The sequence below is a fragment of the Mirounga leonina genome, unplaced genomic scaffold (assembly GCF_011800145.1).
Source record: "Mirounga leonina isolate KUSES-001 unplaced genomic scaffold, KU_Mleo_1.0 Mir_115, whole genome shotgun sequence".
NCBI classification, from domain to species: Eukaryota; Metazoa; Chordata; class Mammalia; order Carnivora; family Phocidae; genus Mirounga; species Mirounga leonina.
Window position 1 is genome coordinate 35,160,471 of NW_023270268.1, and position 18,639 is coordinate 35,179,109.

The window sequence follows — 18,639 nt, forward strand, 5'->3', positions numbered from 1 at the left end:
ATGGAGAAGTACATTCTGAATGCATTCGGTCATTTGGTGAGCAGGTGTAAAGAGTAAACTCAAACAGAATTAGGCCAATTAAAACCTCTTCTTGAGGAGTGGAATGACAGATCCTGAACACATGTGAAGCTCCTCTTCTCATCCTTTAGGGCCCACCTGAACAGAGCCCTCTGCCCAGAGCTTCAGATTAGAGCACTCTTTGCAGGGTGTTGAAAAGCAGCTGCTTCCTCCACTGCTAGTACCTGGAAATAGAAACTTAAATTCCTGTCAGTTGGATTGGAACAGTAGCCAGTTTCACGGGGTAGCTAAAAAGAAGAGCAACAACTATACATCAGGCATTAAAAATATAACAAAAGGAGAAAAAAGAGACCTTTCATTAGTATTTTTTGATGTCAATTTATTATTTATCCCTTTGCCAATATTCAAACAGGCAGGCGGTCATAAAACATTCAAAAAGATCCTCTAAAACAGCCAAGGCATCTGTTTTACCTCAGTTCCTTTTTAGAAACCTGGAAATCAGGAGCCCTGGCGTTTATAAAAGAAGTGGTGTTAAAGATATCTGCCATATCAAAAATATTGTTTGAGGGTCACTCCTTAGAAAGATTTTAGTTTAAATGGTATCTACAGCTTAGGCAGGCAGACGGTGGTTCTTGAGGGAAGATTCGATGTAAATCGGCAAAGAGCGGTTTCCAAATTTCTGACTCCTCACTTAGTATTATTTTGTTGGAACAAGGCGTTGACAAAGCCCACTGTTTGGTAATTAGCGTCCTGTCAAGTCTCTCTAATCAAGACCAGCATGCTGCACCTGGTCCTAGTTAGAAAACGCGCGTGGGCAGTTCTGATCTGACCCTCAGGGGCCCTGCCTGGTGCAGAACTGCCTTCAGTGCGCATGCCCGAGTCACCGGTGACCGAATAAGGAGGGCTCTGCAGCGACAGGTTCTGAAAGCTGTCGTCCAGTTCTAGTGACCTGCCACGCCCTCTTAACTGCTTTGAGATGCAGGCACTTGCTCCTTCTCCCAAAAGAAGCTCTCTCTTCCTGGGACAGAAGACTCCTCTGAAATAAACTCATTGCCTAAAAAAAAAAAAAAGCCTAAGACCTTAACTGCCCTTTGGTCAGGAGGAGCTCTGTGTCAGGAGTGGCTGGCTCTCCCTAGTCTGTCTTCCCTTCATTCCTCTGGGAGCTGCTGTCTTTCCAGGAGCTGTCCCTGGTGTAGAGGTTGTGGTCCTTGATGTAGCTGATGACAGCATCTGGGAGCAGGTACTTCACGCTGTGCCCCTGGCTCAGGGCCCACCTGATGTACGTGGAGCTGAGCTCATTCTGCACGGGCTCCCTGGCCAGGTGAATGTTGTGCCGATACCTCTGCAGGATGGGCGAGCCCGAGATGTATTCCTTTGGGTTGTGACCTGTCCGGCTCACACACACCACGCCAAACTTCTCCACTATCTCCTGGATGTGCGCATCTTTCCAGAGGTTGGGGGTCTGGAAGGTCTTCAGGACATCTGCCCCGCAGAGGAGCTTCAGCTCGGGCACAGCTGGAAAAACAAGGGTGGAGCCCGACAAGGTTACAGAAGGGTCATGGCCAGTAAAGATAACATCATATTCCGTTTGAAAATTGCACAAGATGCTTTTCTGGGAATGTACTGGGAACTCAATGTCTGTGTTCATGACTGCAAAAGAAAAAGCACGTAAGTGAATCTGAAGCTACTTCAGGGACATACAGTGGTAAGTAACAATTTAATCAAGAAATCTTTTGTTTAATATTGGCAAAGTGCCAAGAAACACACACCAGCTTGGGGTTTTTTTGTTTGTTTTTCTCCAGTATTATACCAAAGTGTGTCTGCGGTGGCTGGACCCCCTGGCGGAGTGGTCCAAAGGCGGCTGTGAACCCCGTCTTCTGATAGAAGGTGAAGTTGTAAAATCCCTAGTACCAGCAAGCTGTCGGCCTCAGGCAAGTCACCGCCTTTCTCACAATCTATTTCAGCCCTAACACCTGGTTCTTCTATAAGTAAAATCTCAGCATAAAGGTTCTTTGGATAATCAACAGCTAGTGACCTTTTCATCCGTTTTCAATATAACAAAGCTCTAGAACAACTGATCAATGTGGATAATCCTTTGGCATTTGTTCTAACAGGACGATGGTTGTGATGATAAAAGGATGCCTAACGTTTACTGGGAGCTCAGTGTGAGCAACATCGCTAAGCGCTTTATGGGTTTAATCTCATTTGATCCTCAGAACAATTTCATGAGGTAGGCGTTACTGTTGTGCGGGGTCTGCGGAGCGGTGTGCGGAGCGGGAAATCTGCCTAAGGTCACTGTCTAGGAGGAGGAGGCAGGATTCAAGCCGGCCAGCCAGCCACCGGGTGGGGTATTTGTAACTGCTGGGCTCTGCCGCCTCCTGCTGGCGGGGAATTGTATATGCACCAGAGCCCAGAAGCCCTTCCTGGATTTTCCTGGCACTCTTCAAGGTCCTGTCCCTTCGGAATGGGCTAATCTGGAAAGGAGAAAAAGCAAGTCCATGCTAGAAGCAGCCACTAGGATCTCCGGTCCTTCTGGATGCCGAGTCTAGTTCCAGTAAATGGCAAAGGCTGTGTTCCTACAGCGCTGGCCGCTCTCAGTCACCTTGAAACCTCAGCTGGGAGGGGTTTCAGGGATACCAGCTGCTGGGGAAAGAGCTGATGTAAATGGGCAGTGGAGGCTCCTCTTCTGTGGAAACTTGGAAGGAATCTGGACGTGGATCAGAGAGATGAGTTCATAAAGGAGCACCAGACCGGCTGTGGAATGGAAAGTGAGAAACTGGAGGGGTCATGGGGAGGTCTGAATTCAGCCTCAGTCTGGCATGGGCTGCTGTGGGCTGATCCATCCTTCTCTGGGCCTCAGTTTCCCCACCCATGAGACAGTGGGCGCTGGACTTGGTTACTGATTTTTGAAGCAGCAGATAAAATGACAGAAACAGACTTTTCAAACACTCCAGCAGCATAATATTGGTATAATGAAATGATATCCAAACACTGATGCATGTATTCATTCATGAATTGTCCATGGTTGAGAACTAGGACTTTAAAGCCAGACACCTTAGATTCAAATCCTGGCTCTGCCATTCAACAGCTGTGTGACCTCAACTTTAAAATGAGCATATTAACCATACTTATCTCCTAGGATTATTTTATAATTGAATGAGCTTAGGGCGCCTGGGTGGCTCAGTTGGTTAAGCGTATGCCTTCGGCTCAGGTCATGATCCTGGAGTCCCTGGATGGAGTCCCGCATCGGGCTCCCTGCTCGGCAGGGAGTCTGCTTTGCCTTCTGACCCTATCCCCTCTCATGCTCCCTCTATCTCATTCTCTCTCTCAAATAAATAAATAAAATCTTAAAAAAAAAATAATTGAGCTTATAAGTATAAAGTACTTAGATCAGTGCTCGGAACAGAGTAAGTGTGATAGGTGTTAACTACCATCCATCCATCCATCCATCCACCCATCCACTAACCCATTCATTGACACATCTATTCAACACTTAGGGAGTATTTTTAAAGTCAATAAAACTGCGTTTAAAAATTATTCAATAACTTACACTTTTCACTACTTTGGGCTGGTCCCACTGCTCACAACGTACGTGGATTTGGACTGTTTTGCATCTGTAAGGTTCTACCCCAGTATCTTATTTATTCAACCATTGTAATTTAGCAAGAAACCAGCTTTTGACCTTTTAAACTAATGGATGATTTTTATGTGCTCTTCCTATGGGGGAGGTTAAACAATGGGCATTTAATTGTAGGGTCTCCTGAGGCCTGGAGCACACCCTCCTCCCACGCCCATGGTCAAAGAACAGAAGATACCCTCCTCCTCTCTCAGTTGATTTTTGTGCAGGCAGTTTCCACACGATGGCTTCAATATTAGACACTGTTTGATTTATTAACAGTGACAGGAATATAATTCACCGTGAGCTCTTGCCTACAGGGGCCAAGTGCTCACACCTTCCCATCCCCCAAATCAAAGGCATGTCTGTGGGGGTAATGACTTCTGGCAACACGTGCCTTAGACTCCCACTCTGGGCAGTCCTCAGAGACCATTACATAGCTCTTTCAAATCCATTCACATCACTGCTACAAACTCTTCACACTGGGTACTGACTGTCCAAGTACGTAAGTCTGAGGTGTTGAATAAAGGCTGCCGATTTGATTTGTCTTAACCACGATGTAGTGACCTACATCAGATATCCGTGGGCATTTTGGGGGACAGTGTGCTTTCTTGGAATAGCCACAGGCTTTAAAAGCAGAGATTTACATGGAAAGTGAGGGAAGTGCCACCGGGACCTTTTTCTTTGGATGTCCAGTTACCCTAACTCTTTATATCAAGAACACCCAGCCCTGTGGTCAGTCAGCCCTGGGTTCCAGTTTCAGAGCTGCTGGAAGCCTGGCAGGGTTCTAGCAGCCGGGCTGGCTTCCTCTGCTATAAAATGGGGATGACCTCCTGTGGAAGTTCTGGAAATTGAGTGACAGACTGAATGCAATGTGAATTTGTGGCCATGAAGACACACTCAGGAGTGTGAGACTTTTGGGTGAACAGGACACCAGAGCTGAAGCCAGGTATTAAAGGGAGGCCCCCAATTTAACCAGACAAGGCTACCGTGGAACAGATCAGTGCAAGATGGAATCGGGGGGGGGGGCTGTGCTTGCTCTGGTTGTGTGGAAAGGGAATCCTCGGAAGGCTGCCGAGCCATGCTCAGCCTCATCAGCTAAGGGCAGGGACCACCTGCACAAAAGACACACACTGTCGGGCTGTTAGAGGACCGACCGAGGCATCATCCATCCCAAAGTGTCACACCCAAGCAGCCCAGAACTGGGCTGTCTGCATGACGGGGTCAGTCCAAGGAGGACCGAAAATCACAGGAGTGATGGGCAAAGCCGGGCTCTGACTGCCAGAACATGCTGAGCTCAGCCCGTTATCTGCAGTCCCAGAGGAGACGAGCGCGCAATGAAATACACAGCACACAAAAAGGTCCTTTACAAATACGTCACTGTAACATACAAGCCACCTGGTCAGAAGCCAGATTTATGCTGAGGAAGAACTCCACCTTCCTCTTAATTGCTCTAGTGTTATTTTTTTCTCTGATTACAAACGTGAAATCTGTGTCAATTATAAAATGTATGGAAAATACATATTTAAGGTAGAAAACAATTCTGCTTTCTACAAAAAATATTTTCATGTATTTTGTTTTCTATTGATTTAGACATGCAAACAGATGTGCAAGTATATTTACATTTTTTAAATATACTTTACATTATATACACAGGATCATATCCTGATTTTCTTCTACTTACCTCATAAGGCTTTCTCCAAAAACCTTTTGTCTCAATTATTCATACTATGTATACAGAATAATTTACTTAAACATTCCCTTATACTTAAACATGGAGGTTGCTTTTATTTTCTGCTTAAAAACTGCTGTGATAGGGGTGCCTGGGTGGCTCAGTCGTTAGGCGTCTGCCTTCGGCTCAGGTCATGATCCCGGGGTCCTGGGATCGAGCCCCGCGTTGGGCTCTCCGCTCGGCGAGAGGCCTGCTTCTCCCTCTCCCACTCCCCCTGCTTGTGTTCCCTCTCTCGCTGTGTCTCTCTCTGTCAAATGAATAAATAAAATCTTTAAAAAAAAAACCAAACTGCTGTGATAAGCATCTTTCTACATAAATCTTTGTCCCAATTTCTAATTATTTCCACAGTCTGATTCCTAGAAGGGAAATATATCAAGCAAAGGACATGAGCATTTTTAAAGCCCCTAATGTATTTTGGTAAATTGAAAAGCCCACTTTTCATTCAACATAAACTCTATTTTAACAGCTACTTTAGGAGAGAACAAGATGAGCAGGACTCAGGGTCTGAATAGCAAGAAAGGGGATAAAGAACAAACTCCCAACATTATAGGGCCAAGCAGAGTAGCCCCTAGAAAGATAAATTTGAAAAGAATGTGGGTGAGCTTTGGCCAAGGGCGGGGAAGAGCCCATCTCCGTGAAAGTAGCTGTTACTAGTTTCACAGGAAGATGGGTCCAACGTGGGCCTAATAGGACAGATAGGTTTTCAAAAGGGGAGTCAAAGGGAAGGGGGAGGAGGGACATCTAGGCAGAGCTGAGGCAGGGATTCTGGAAGCAGGTGCAGAGAGGGGAAGTATGAGAGGCTGGAAGCCTCTGTGTGGCATCCCTCCCACATCACTAGAGGCTCCCTGCCTGTCACTGGAAGCTCCAGCATTCCCCAGCAGCAAGGAATGCCCAGTACCTATGTGGTTTCCTGCCTTTGTGCCTTGCCCAGCTGCCCCTCTGCCCAGAAATTGCCCCTAATCCCAGATAAGGTACTCTGATCCTATGAGTCTTGGTACTAGTGTCTCCTCCTCCAGGCAGTCTTCCTAATCCATGCCTGGACTCCCCACCATTCACAGCCTGCCTCTAGCCTTAGGTCGGGGGCCGGGGGAGGGGGGTGGGGGCAGGCTATCTTTGTTTTCCGCCTGAGTCCAGAGCCCGGCCTGGGGAGGTGATCATCGGTGTCTCTTAACTCTGTAGGAGTAGTTGCTGAGCCAGAGATGCTCCAGAAAGAAGGCAGAGGCTGAGAATGAACGCTGCCTGTGCTCATGACTGGGAGACGGGGGAAGAGAGGCAGACAGACCAGAGGAATACACTGAACATTGTAAAGCTGATTATATAAGAGATGCTGTAACTCCTCCTTTCTTAGATTCCTACTCTAGTGCAGTCCCCGCAACTGGCTAGAAAGCAAATCCCAGCGTGCCTGTTAAATATCCAGAGTCCCAGGCCCCATTCCCACTTTGAAGGTGTGGGGTGTTGCCTGGGAATTATTATACACCTTACAGGTGATTCTGCCATGAGTGATCCTTTGACCAGCATTTGGGGACTGCTGCATGAAACCTTTAGGGCCTGGTGGCATTTTCGAGTTCTTTTAGAAGAGCGTCTGTGTTCTGGGGGGGTGGGTGGGGGGGTGGGAGACTGTGTTCTAGGGGGCACCAATATGTGTTGAAAAGGGTCCCATGATTAAAAAGTGATAATGGCCACAAGCTAGTTCCCTTTCTTGGAGAGTCACAATGTACATGATCATAGTAAAGGCTCTGAAAAGTCCTGCAGGAAAGGAACCATTTTAGGTTGGTTTACCTGTGACATTCCTGAGCCCTTCTGATCTGGAACTGGTATCCCATCACCCACAGTTGGGAGACCGGCAGTAGGAAACCCCACAGATGGGCCTGCTGGATTTCAGCCAGGCGGGACCAGTGATTCTCAGACCATGTCACATCCTGCCCTTGCATCACCAGGGGCTCCTGCTAATTGGCATGAGGGGCCTGTGCACTTGACCCCTAGTACCAGGGCTGCCATTAGAGACGGAAGATACTTCGAAGCCACAACTTATAAGATTCTACCAATACCAGGAGTTGACAACAGGGTAGAAACCCAGGGTTACAAATTGAAAGGACATTCCATATGGAATGAAATTCCCCTAAAAAGAGGTTTCTGTTTGAGGGTCAGAGTGGCATATTTGTACTCAGAAAGGCTCAGGCTTTTAAAAGAACCCAGCATCACTCACCAGTTTATCCTTGTGTAGCCCTGACTGTAATCCCCGTCACAAGCACAAGTCACAAGGGTAGGTAAACCCCTTTGGAGCAGAAAATCCTAAATTAGCAACCCGATTTACAAGGGATGGTGGCGGATTGTTGAATATGACCTTTCAACCTGGGAAGTGCCACCACCCCCAGGCAGGCCTCAGAATCCTTATCCATGCTTGGGAGTGGGTCCGGTGAATCCTTGACCTTTCCCCCTCCCAGGGACAAAAGGGTCTGCACCCACCTGTGGGGGCCACGGAGCGAGCCCTGCCGTGGTCCTGGCCTTCCGTCTGGGGCAGAGATCTGAGCAGTTCATTGTGATGATGCCTGCATTGCAAACACACGGGCTCAGGGTGTGTCCGTCCCCCCCAAAGCCACCCAGGGGTCTCAGTTTTCAACTCTCCACCTGCTTTTGACCATTTTAGGTAGGTAGCTTGTTCCACAAATGTTTGTGGGGGGCCTACTATGTGCTGGGGGCTGGGATGGAAAGCGGATGCGATAGGGTCCTCTTGGCCACCCACTGCCTTCTGTGAGCCCGGGTGGAAGGGGGAAATGAGCATAGTTTTACTTTTTTAACATTTGTCTTTTAATACCTCACTTAAAAAAAAGTTGAGTAGAGATTAAGGACATGGGCTATGAGAATCAGACAGACCTGAGTTCAAAATAAAACCTTTCTTTTGTAAAGCCAGGATAACGCCTACCTTAGGTGAGTGAGCTACTACACAGTGCGTGGCCCACAGCTCACTAGTATTTCAGGACTCCACGGCTTGGAGAGTCTGGCTTGGAGCCAGGCTGCCTGGGCTGAATCCTGGCTCCCCCACAGGCCAGCTGGGTGACCCCGGGGTGGGAGGAGGGGGGCAGTCAACAGGTCTCTGTGCAGATGGTTCAGCACCTGCATCATGAGGAATAGTGATCGTGCGTGCCTCTCAGAGAGGTCACGAGGACTGAAGGAGTTTGTATGCAAAGTGCACTGAACAGTGGGCAGGACGGAGCAAGTCTCATTTGGTGTTAGCATTTCAGATCTGGTTAGACTTACACCATCTCCGCCTAGCTCTTTTAGCAATCAGTGTGCAAATCAAGACATACCTGATCCAACACAGGTAGTCACGTCTTGTATCAATGCAATCTTCCACCTTCCACCTACTGAATTGTACATTTACAAGAGCTGTGTTTGGGAGAAGGCAGTGCCTGGTAGGAAAAGCAGGTGCTTTGCAGCTAGACTCGGTGGGTTTGAGTTTAGGTTTTCTTGGCTGTATGACCTTGGATAAGTCACTGACACTTTCAGAGGTTCACTGACCTCATCTGTTTATTGGTCATCGTGGAAGCTAATGCCGACCTCCCTGCCGAGCATCGCCAGACCGTGAAAGTGCTTCTATCCTGCCAAATGCTGTGGCCCAGTGCTGATTATCACCGGGCAAAGGCACAGTGTAAAGGTTAAGCTTTAGAATTAGACTGCATGGTTGGAATTCTGCTTCCAACTAGTAGCTGTGGAATCTTGGTGGGCTCCTTAAGTAATCTGCCTCCAGTTTCCTCATCTGTAGAATGGGGGATGATGACTGCACCCACCCCTTGAGCACTGAGGATTCATGGAGAGGCTTAGCACTGGCCCATCCACAGAAAGGGCCCAATCAATATTAGCTGTTCTTCTGTGAACTGTGAGCTTGTTTAATTCATCCTTATATTCTTAGTCCTGAGGAACTGCTTACCTTAAGTCAGCTGAATTCAGGAACAATGGAAGGAGTGGACGGATAAATACATTTAAGTCTGGTCCAAAGTCCTTCCTGATGATCTCAGAGACTCAGTCGAGTCTTCTTAGGACCTAGCTGGACTCTGTGTTTCCATTATTGTCTGCTTTGGTTTTGGTAAGCTTCAAGTCTGAGGATTCGCTCCTGAGTTAGTCTGGAATCTCGCATCAGACTGAAGTAGGTGTGAGTCTCACCTCTTACTTTCTAACTGTAGGACTCTGCGGATGTTACTGACCCTTTCAGAGCCTCCATTTCCCCATCTGTAAAATGGGACTAAACCCACCTACTTCCCAGAGTTGCTGAGGTAACTAGATGTTACCTACCTGAAAAAGCCTGGCACAAACAGGTGATCAGTAAAGGTGGTGACTGTCATTTTATTTTACTTACCTTGAAGCTCCTACTTCAAGTTGACCCTACTTTGAATATTAGCTGGCTCTCTGAACTCTGATGTATGAATAATTATTTTCCTCACTGACCTCCACTCGGCCTCTGTGGGGCAGTGGCCATGGCTTCCTCTTGTTGTCTGCCTGAGTGGTGCCCCGGTGTGCCTAGGAGCCCTGGGCCTGAGGGCTGACCCTGGGAATGAGTTCTCTCGTCCTCCGCAGCCCCACAGGTCTCCAGGGATGCCTGGTCAAAGGGTCACTGTGGCAGGAACAAAGTCAGCCCCACTGTGCCCACCCCCCCGTGGATCACTGGTTTGAAAAGGACTATAAACATGGCTTCAGAGTCAGACCTGGCTCTACCACTCACTTATTTGTTTTGTGACCTTGATGAACTTAGCCTCTCCGAACCTGTTTCTTCATCTGTAAAAGGAGGACAGCATAAGATCATGCTTGCAAAGGGGGACGGGACAAGACAGATGTGATGGTGATGATGACGGACCACATCAAATGGCGTTGTGACTAATGACCTCCCCCCACAGCGTGGGGAGAAGGTGAGCAACATAAGTTATCAAATGTCCTAAAAGCATGAAGCTGGCCTAGATTCAAAAAAAAAAAAAATTAGAGTAAAAGTAAGCAACTAATAAGGAGAAAAAGAATCCTCAGTGAGCCCTACTGTGAATTTACTTCATAGTGACATTTATCATAGTGACATTGTCTCTATCAGGAAGATATTAAATGGAGCAAAGGGGGGGGTGGATTACTCCCATGCTTCTAAAATCACCTAACTTTACAATTATCAGATTTTCAATCTTAAATGCTTTTGGCAATTTTAGGAAAACATTAGCAATCAAATTTTCTAATTTTTTCTAAATACTGAAAAAATGGAATCACTTATCTGGCAAAACTGTGTTGTCTTTTTGTATAATCAGTGGATTTTCAACCTTGGCTGCACAAAATAAATCATTTGGAAACCTTTAAAAAAATACCCATGCCTAGACCCCACCCGCAAATCATAATCTCTGAGGGCAGGTGGCAGGGGTGGCGGGGGAGGGAGATGAGCATTTTAAAAGAGCTTCCCATGTGATTCCTACAGCCAGGGCCCACTGGTTTGGATGCATCTTGGTACTAATCATAAACCTGATTCACATACTTTGTGACTGAGGCTGTGGCCTCAATCCCGGCCACGCATTAGAATCACCAGGAGGCCCTTAAAAATTCTGATGCCCCACTCCAGACCAATGACATCCCAGTCTCTGGGATGAGACTCAGGCTTCGGTACTTTTGAAAGCTCCCTAGGTGATTCAGGGTGCAGCCAAGGCTGAGAAGCACTGAACTAAAGCATAGAGGAAAAAAAGAAAAGAAGTGTTCAGTAAAATCTTAGCTCACACCTTCATTTTGCAACAGAAGCAGTGACAATATTATGTAGTTCTGTGGTCGGTTCCTTTTTATCCAGGAATGGCTTATCTGTTTTGAGGATAAATTACGGGCCAGTGTTAGGGATGAAGGGAAGGTAGCTAAGGTTATGAAGCCCCTACCATAAACCAGGTATTTTGCCCACATCATCCCATTTAATTCAGGCAGTACCTCAGATTAGTAGGTGGTGTCATCCTCGTTTTATTAGGTGAGGAACTGAGGCTCAGAGAGGCTAACTCACTTACATCAAGTCACTGAGCTAGTAAACTGGGCCACACTGCCTCTCACAGGGTGGAGGAGGAAAACGTCTTTGTGACTACATATTAAAGCTAAATGATTTGCTGGATTTGTGTGTCTTCCCCTCTGCTATCCTTGATAGATGAGGGCTGGCTATATTGCTCGTTCTGAAGGGATGATCTAGGTGTAAATTTATTCTTTATATTTAAAAAAAGTGCATGTATTCTAACAATCATTTCATATTTGCTCTTCTTAATTTGGCGAGAGGCTCTGAAGTAGCACTGAATTGCTGAATGCTTCTAGCTGGTTCTTTCCCAAGAAAAAGGCAAATAATCAGAGCCAAGATATGTAACTAAATGTTTACCTTTACTATGAGAAAAAGGTAAACAGTTTTCAACCAAGTGACTGGGAAGATGAGTAAAAAATGAAAACCTAAATCGATTTATGATGAACAGGCCTGCCAATTATTGGACCTTGTCCCTTGGGTTTCCTGTGCCCTGACAGTCCTACTGCTTCCAAATAGATAAAAGACACAAGCCCCAAGTTTGCAATCCCTTCAGCGGAATAGGCCCGAAGTTAGTGACAGGCAGCCCCACCTCCCCGTCCGCTCTGACCTCCAGGCTGGGCGGGGCTTCCTGCTTCTCCAGCAAACTCCCAGGACCCTTTCCCAGACACAAGTCAGTGACCCACTGCCCCAACATGCAGGGCTCCCAGGGCTTTTAAAAGCCAATTACTTCTCCTGGGTGCTAACAGCAGTTCCAAAAGAAAAAGATCCTGAGCAACTTTCTAGATGTATAGCCTTTTTTTTTTTTTTTTCAATTTTACATAAAAGTTGAGATTTATAGAGCCCAGGATTTGTACAATTAGAAAAGATGGCTTATGATGTAGATGCAGTTTTCAACCTAGTCAATGATGTCAATGATAGAAGGTCCCACTTAGTGAATGTCTTAGGAGTTCTAGGACAGGAAAGTTCTTTACATTTAAAAAGTCCTCATTAGGTTTTATTGTCCCCATTTTGCAAGTGAGAAATGTGTCTCAGAGAAGTACGCGCCTAGTCTCACAGCTACTAGGTGGTCGCCCTGGAGCCCAAGGAGACAGCCCTCTGAAACAAGATGGGCGTTTCCAGAAAGTGCTTCCCGAAGGGCAGTGGGTTGTGATTGTTTTCACTCAGGCCCTCTTTGAGAGTAGGTCTGTGGGTCTCTCTCCATCTGAGAGGAAGCACTTCTGGGATTTTGGCTGAGAAAGCCTGGCTGAAGCCCCACTTCATACCTGGTCCCTACTTTCACCCACTGGGCTCTGCAGATGTGTCCCGTGGGCCCTGGTCATCACACAAAAGCATGCCCACTGTACCTCAGCACCTTCACTGTCTCCATCCACTGCACCTGCTCACTCTCCCAGGGGTCCACCCGGACCCAGTCGGACGTCTGCAGGGCCAGCCGGGCCATGGCCACCCGGTGGTGGGCAGCCACGAGGTCTTGCTTCCTGTAGTTGTCGTTGACAGGAGAGATGATACCCCCGATCACCTGGTACATTCCTAGGCAAGGGAGAGCAGTGGTGTGTGGTATGTGCCAACGCTGAGTACCTGGCCACCTGAATTCAGGCAGGTGCGGAACTCTCTGGGCCTCATCCTGAGTGGGAGCAGACTTGGGCATTCTCTCCTGCTGGGCCAGCTCCCTCAGGCAAGGGTAAATGCTGCCCCAGGGACCATGTGCTTCTCCAGTTGACCCCGAGTCATACTTTTCCTGAGAGCAAAGCTGTGAGGATGTGGCCAGACAAGGTGCCCAGATAGCAGTGTGGACAGTTAGGGTCAGAATATGGTGGAGGCACATCATGACCTCCTCCTGCACAGGACTTAACAGTGGCACTATCATCCTCTAGTCATGTATGGGACAACAGTGACGTGCAGTTTCTTTTGCCCAAATAGGGGGTCTTGTGAATCAAAGATGAAGGGATGGGATGGAGCATGGACCAGGTAGGTGGGAGGTGGGAAGGAGATGGGAAGTGGTGGGTCTAGGAGGAATGGGAAGGCCAACGTTGGGAAAGATGTGGGTTGTGCTGGTAAGTGATGTGGTATGGCTCAGGGACTGGAGAATGGAATACTTTAATTCAGAGCTATAGTGACACCGTGGAAGCTACAGAGAAACAACATGGAAAGAGTCTGAACAGGACCCCAAAAGCCTTGGGTAGGGGGCTCCAGCTCCATCACTCCCTAGTGCACCCTCAGCAATTACCAACCTATCTGGAAAAATAAAACAGTCATTTGCACTTCAGTTTTCCTGTATGTGAAATGGGATCATACCTGCTTGGCAGGACCTTGTGCTAAGGAGAGAGATTAGGGAATCCTTATGTAGTGGGATGATATTTTATTTAGGATGTGATATATTTTTTAAAATTGTATTATAAATATAACATGCACATAAAAGAACCCAAAACACATATGGGTTGACAGAGTTATAAAGTATATCCTGCTTTCATCATCACCTAGCTTAAGATACAAGCACTTCGGGCACACCAGATGTTCCTACCACAAGCCTCACTCGGACTTTTATAATATTCATTTTCTTTCCTTTATAGCTTTACCATGTATTTATGTAGCCTAAAAAACAGATTCATTTGCCTTCTGAAACTTTTATAAATGGAATCAGACTGAATATATTCTTTTGTTCAGCCTTTTTCACTTTACATAAATAAAATTCATGTAATCCAACCAGTTTTATTGCTGCATAACCTTCCATTGCAAGATTATATACTAAATAATTGATCTCTTTTACTGTTGATGGACTTGGTTTGAGTCTGGTTTTGGACAATTACAAACTGCGCTGCTATGGACAGCCTTCCGTAAGTCTCCTGTGCACGCACACACCGGCATGCATTTCTTAGGACACACATCCAAGACAGGACCTGCTGAGTCATAGGGCAGGTGTGTCTGCACCTTTACTAGATAATGCCGGACCGTTTTCCAAAATGGTTGCAGCTCTTTACCCTCCAACCAGCCGTGTAGGAGAGTTTTATTTGCTCCAGGCCATGCCACACGAGGTTATGGTCAGGGTCTTCTCAATCTGAGAGATGTGAAATTATATCTCATTGTTGTTTTAAAGTTCATTTTCCTGCTTACTAGTGAGGCTGAGCATTTATTCATATATATTATTAAGCATTCAGGCTTAAATTTTTTGTGAAGTGCCTGTTCAAATCTTTTCCCCATATTTTGGGTTGTCTGCTTTTTTATCATTGATTCGTAGAGTTCCTTACATATTCTACATGCTAGCCTTTTGTTGGTTGGTTCTATGAGTCATAAATACCCTCTTGTTTTATGGCTTGCCTTATTCTTTTTTTATGGAATCCTTTGAAAATGGAAAAAAAAAGGAAAACGAAACTTCTTAATTTTAATGTAGTTGGGTTGGGTTGTTAGTTTTTTCCTTTACGGCCAGTGAATTTTGTGTTATGAAGACATCTTCCTACATTATCTCATAAAAGGTTTATAGTTTTGTTTTTTCACATTTGGGTCTTTGTGCACGATGTGAATCCTATTAAGTTATTTTTCATTTGGATAGTCAATTATTCCAGCAATGTTTGCCAAAAAGCCCCCGTCCACCCTGCTGCTATGCTCTGCCACCCGTGTGTCGAACGTCAAGTGTTCACCTGTTTAAGGGGCCTGCTTCTCTGCTGTTCTGTTCTTTGCTCTATTTGCCTGGCCCTGTGCAACTTCACACTGCTTGGCTCAATATAGCTTTATTACACATCTTGATATCTGGTTAAGCAAATCCTCCCACCTGGCTCTTCTTCAAGAGTGTCCTGGCAATTCTTGACTTTTTGTATTTTCCATATAAATTTTATTTATTTATTTATTTTATTTTATTATTTATTTTTTTTTAAAAGATTTTATTTATTTATTCATGAGAGACAGAGAGAGAGACAGAGGCAGAGGGAGAAGCAGGCTCCCCGCGGAGCAGGGAGCCTGATGCGGGACTCGATCCCAGCACCCTGGGATCATGACCTGAGCCGAAGGCAGACGCTTAACCGACTGAGCCACCCAGGCGTCCCTCCATATAAATTTTAGAATGAGTTTGTCAAATTCCACAAATGAAACACCTCTCCTTGCCCCTGCCCCACCCCCCAAAAAACCTGCTGAAATTCAGATAGGAATTGAACTGAATTTGTAATTTAATTTATGGAGAACTCATGTCTTTACAATTTTTAGCCTTCCAATCCACAAGCATGGTATATCTTTCCATTTGTTTAGATCTTCTTCAATATTCCTAAATAAAGTTTTACAGTTTTCTTATAGAGAGCCTAAACATCTTTTCTAAGACTTATTCCCATTCCTCCTATAAGTGGCATTATTTAAAAAATACTTTTTATCCTGTTTGTTGCTAATATATAGAGATATGATTTAGGCACCCTGGATGCGTATCTAGTAACCTTGCTAAACTCTCTTATTCTAGTATCTGTAGTCTTTTGAATCTTCTGTGTCCAAAATATACCATCTGAAAATACTGACAAATTTGCTGTATTTTCAGTCCCTCTGCCTTTTATTTGTTTTTCTTGTTGCACCATTGAAGACCTCTAGCATGATGCCAAATGGAGGTGGTGTTAGCGGGCCTCCTGGCCTTATTGCAACTATCAGAGGAAAAGCTCTTGAGTGTCACTAGTACATACGATGTCTGCTGCAAGTTTTCTGTAGCTAGCCTTTGGCAGTTGTGGCAGATTATGCCCTGTGTCCATTAAACCTCCTCCCCCCCAACCCCCCCACTTTCTGGGCACACTGGAAGCTAATATATCTGTTCTTCTTGAAATTAGGTTTTTGTGATCTCACTGAGCTGTAGTCAACGGGATGTGGGTGAAAGTGATGTACGGCCCATCTAGACTTGGCCATAAAAACTCTCGCTGACCCTCCTACTCTTCTATAGTGAGTCTGAAAGCTATAATTAAGGAGGCAAAGCCATGGGTGGGGCCTACTAGGATTCCTGAGACACAGCTGGGCAGGGAATTGCCCTGTAGCTCTTCAGGATCTACATGGGGTTTATCTGATGAGAGAGAAATGTTCTTTAATGTGCTAAGCTCTTAAAATTTGGGCATTTGTTATGGTAGACTAACCTGGTCTATCCTGACAAATGGGTTACTTGAAGACACATTCCCGGCTATTCCCCATTTAAGAGCTTTTGTCATAAAGGAATTCAAACGTTTTCTCTGCCAACTCTTGAAATGACGGTGTGATTTTTATGTGATTTTTGACTACTTGCGGGTCAAGGCCCCTGACTAATCATTTGTTGAGGGGCTCCCCCGGGCATCAGATAGATATGCCCTCCTCCGGAGAAGCTTCATGTTTCTGTTTCCCAGGTCCCTGGAGTTATTAAAAGTCATGGATGACCTTAAATGAAGTTGTCGACTTAAGCTTCTTTGACTAATTCAGGCAAGGGGCTGCAAATCTGAGCAAAGGCTGATGTGTGGCCATTTCCTCCTATTGGTATTTCATCCTTGCCTTTTTCTTCTTCGGCTTGCCATAGTACCAAGCCTTTGACTTGTTTCTTTGTTGGCTTGTATGGCCACTGATTCAAAGCTTAAGTGAGCAGTACTGGCAAGTGCCCACGGGGCCATCAGTGGTTCTGATGTTCTAAGAGCCTGCTTACTTACCTCCCTAGTTACAGATGTTTGTCTCTCAGCTGGTCTGAGACATCCCCACTTTTTGGCTTTAACAGTGAGATCTGAAAAATGTTCTACCTACCATTTATTTTTGTTTTTAGTGGGAGAGTTGATCCCAGGAAGGCAGCCTGACACCACCCCCCTCCCCAACATACCCACACCTGCCCGGAAGCTGAGAGTTCTCGGATGCATTTTTCCAGTCCTGGTAAACCTGGCTGCCTTGGGCCCCTCCCTCCTGGAGGTGGAGTCATCCACTGTACCAGGGGGATGACAGAACTAGCTGAGAGTAAGGAAAGAATATTCATCTTTCAACTTCCAGAAACCGGTTCCTAAAATTCATTTCAGAGGAATACTGGTGAAGGTTAGAATCAGGGTTCGTTCAGAAAGGTTTATCTAAGTTTTAAAAGTCACCCTAACAAATACCAAGAATCAGAGTCTAGGGAGTGAGAGCACACAGTTTTACTAAAATCCACAGAGTAGGGCGCCTGGGTGGCTCAGTTGGTTAAGCGACTGCCTTCGGCTCAGGTCATGATCCTGGAGTCCCTGGATCGAGTCCCACATCAGGCTCCCTGCTCAGCAGGGAGTCTGCTTCTCTCTCTAACCCTCCTCCCTCTCATGCTGTCTCTCATTCTCTCTCTCTCTCAAATAAATAAATAAATAAAATCTTTAAAAAAAAAAAAATCCACAGAGTAGTAAGGAGAGAATATGAAAGTGGAAAGGAAAAGCCCCTCTGGGAGCTGGGCTGGGGTGGGTGGAGGAATGAGCAGCAGGCATCAGGAAGAAGCTGGTAGGAAAGGTTTGTGGTGACCAAGCGTTTAGACCCAAGTCGAGACCTGCTCCCTACACCCTCTTACCCTTTGGAGACAAAGCCTCGTGTTGTGTTGGGTGAGGGAGGGCAGAGTTAAGAGGCTTAGTTAGTTTTGGGAACCGCAGAGCAGGCGGCTGGTATTTTGCTTCCCACTTGGAATTCTAGGAGGAGACCATCTTGCTCTGGGCCCGCAGAGCATCAGCGCAGTAGAAATGGCAGTGTGGCGTGCACGGGCAGAGAGGCCTTCAGAAAACATCCCCTCCCCTGCCTTCAGCGGGGCATGGTGGACATCCATAGGAATCCCCAAGGCTCTTTGCGAGGAAGAGTGAGAGAGGCTGAGGATGAACAGTCAGCTGGGCTACTTTGGGGGAGGGGTGGGATGGTGGTCGGTAGGAGGTACAGGGTGTCCAGGGCAAAACCAGGGACCGTGCCGGTGTTAGAACCAGGGAGAGCCCAGGCATGGGCCCAGACAGCAGTGGTGGCGCCTTAGCCAGGAGAGGCTGGGGGCACTTCGGTAGTGGAGGCAGAGGGGATAGAGGCCAGGGCCCAAGACCCAGGGCACGTCTCTCAGCTGGAGGGCATTCAGGGCCAGGTGCCCCCTTTCAGATGCTAGGGTAATAGACCACTTATGATGCTTAATTCACTTTTGGGGAAGTAGGCAGCAAAAGATTAACTTGATTAAAAACTGACCTGTAACAGAATGAGTTTAAAATCAGAAGACAGTTACCTTGAAGTGGCAAATTTTTTCACCATTCATGGAAATGGTGGCTTAAGAGCAAGGTGAGTGTTACAGAAAGCAAAGTAAGTTCTAGTTCTGCATATCTG

The 18,639-nt window shown here is 46.3% G+C and overlaps 1 protein-coding gene across 5 annotated transcripts in view; it reads right to left on the reverse strand.

The window, feature by feature from the left end:
* Positions 1–376: 376 nt before the first annotated feature.
* The window catches only part of NMNAT3 (nicotinamide nucleotide adenylyltransferase 3), a 116,045-nt gene continuing 97,782 nt past the window's right edge, over positions 377–18,639 (reverse strand). For 2 of the 5 annotated variants that reach the window (XM_034995845.1, XM_034995838.1), the window contains exons 3-5: positions 12,717–12,900; positions 7,833–7,915; positions 377–1,668 (exon numbers count right to left, since the gene is read on the reverse strand). In XM_034995845.1, the coding sequence (XP_034851736.1) occupies positions 1,151–1,668; positions 7,833–7,915; positions 12,717–12,900 (785 nt within the window). In that variant the 3' untranslated portion in view covers positions 377–1,150. The remainder of the gene's footprint in view (positions 1,669–7,832; positions 7,916–12,716; positions 12,901–18,639) is intronic. The other 3 variants (XM_034995856.1, XM_034995871.1, XM_034995864.1) reach the window with 3 other exon arrangements.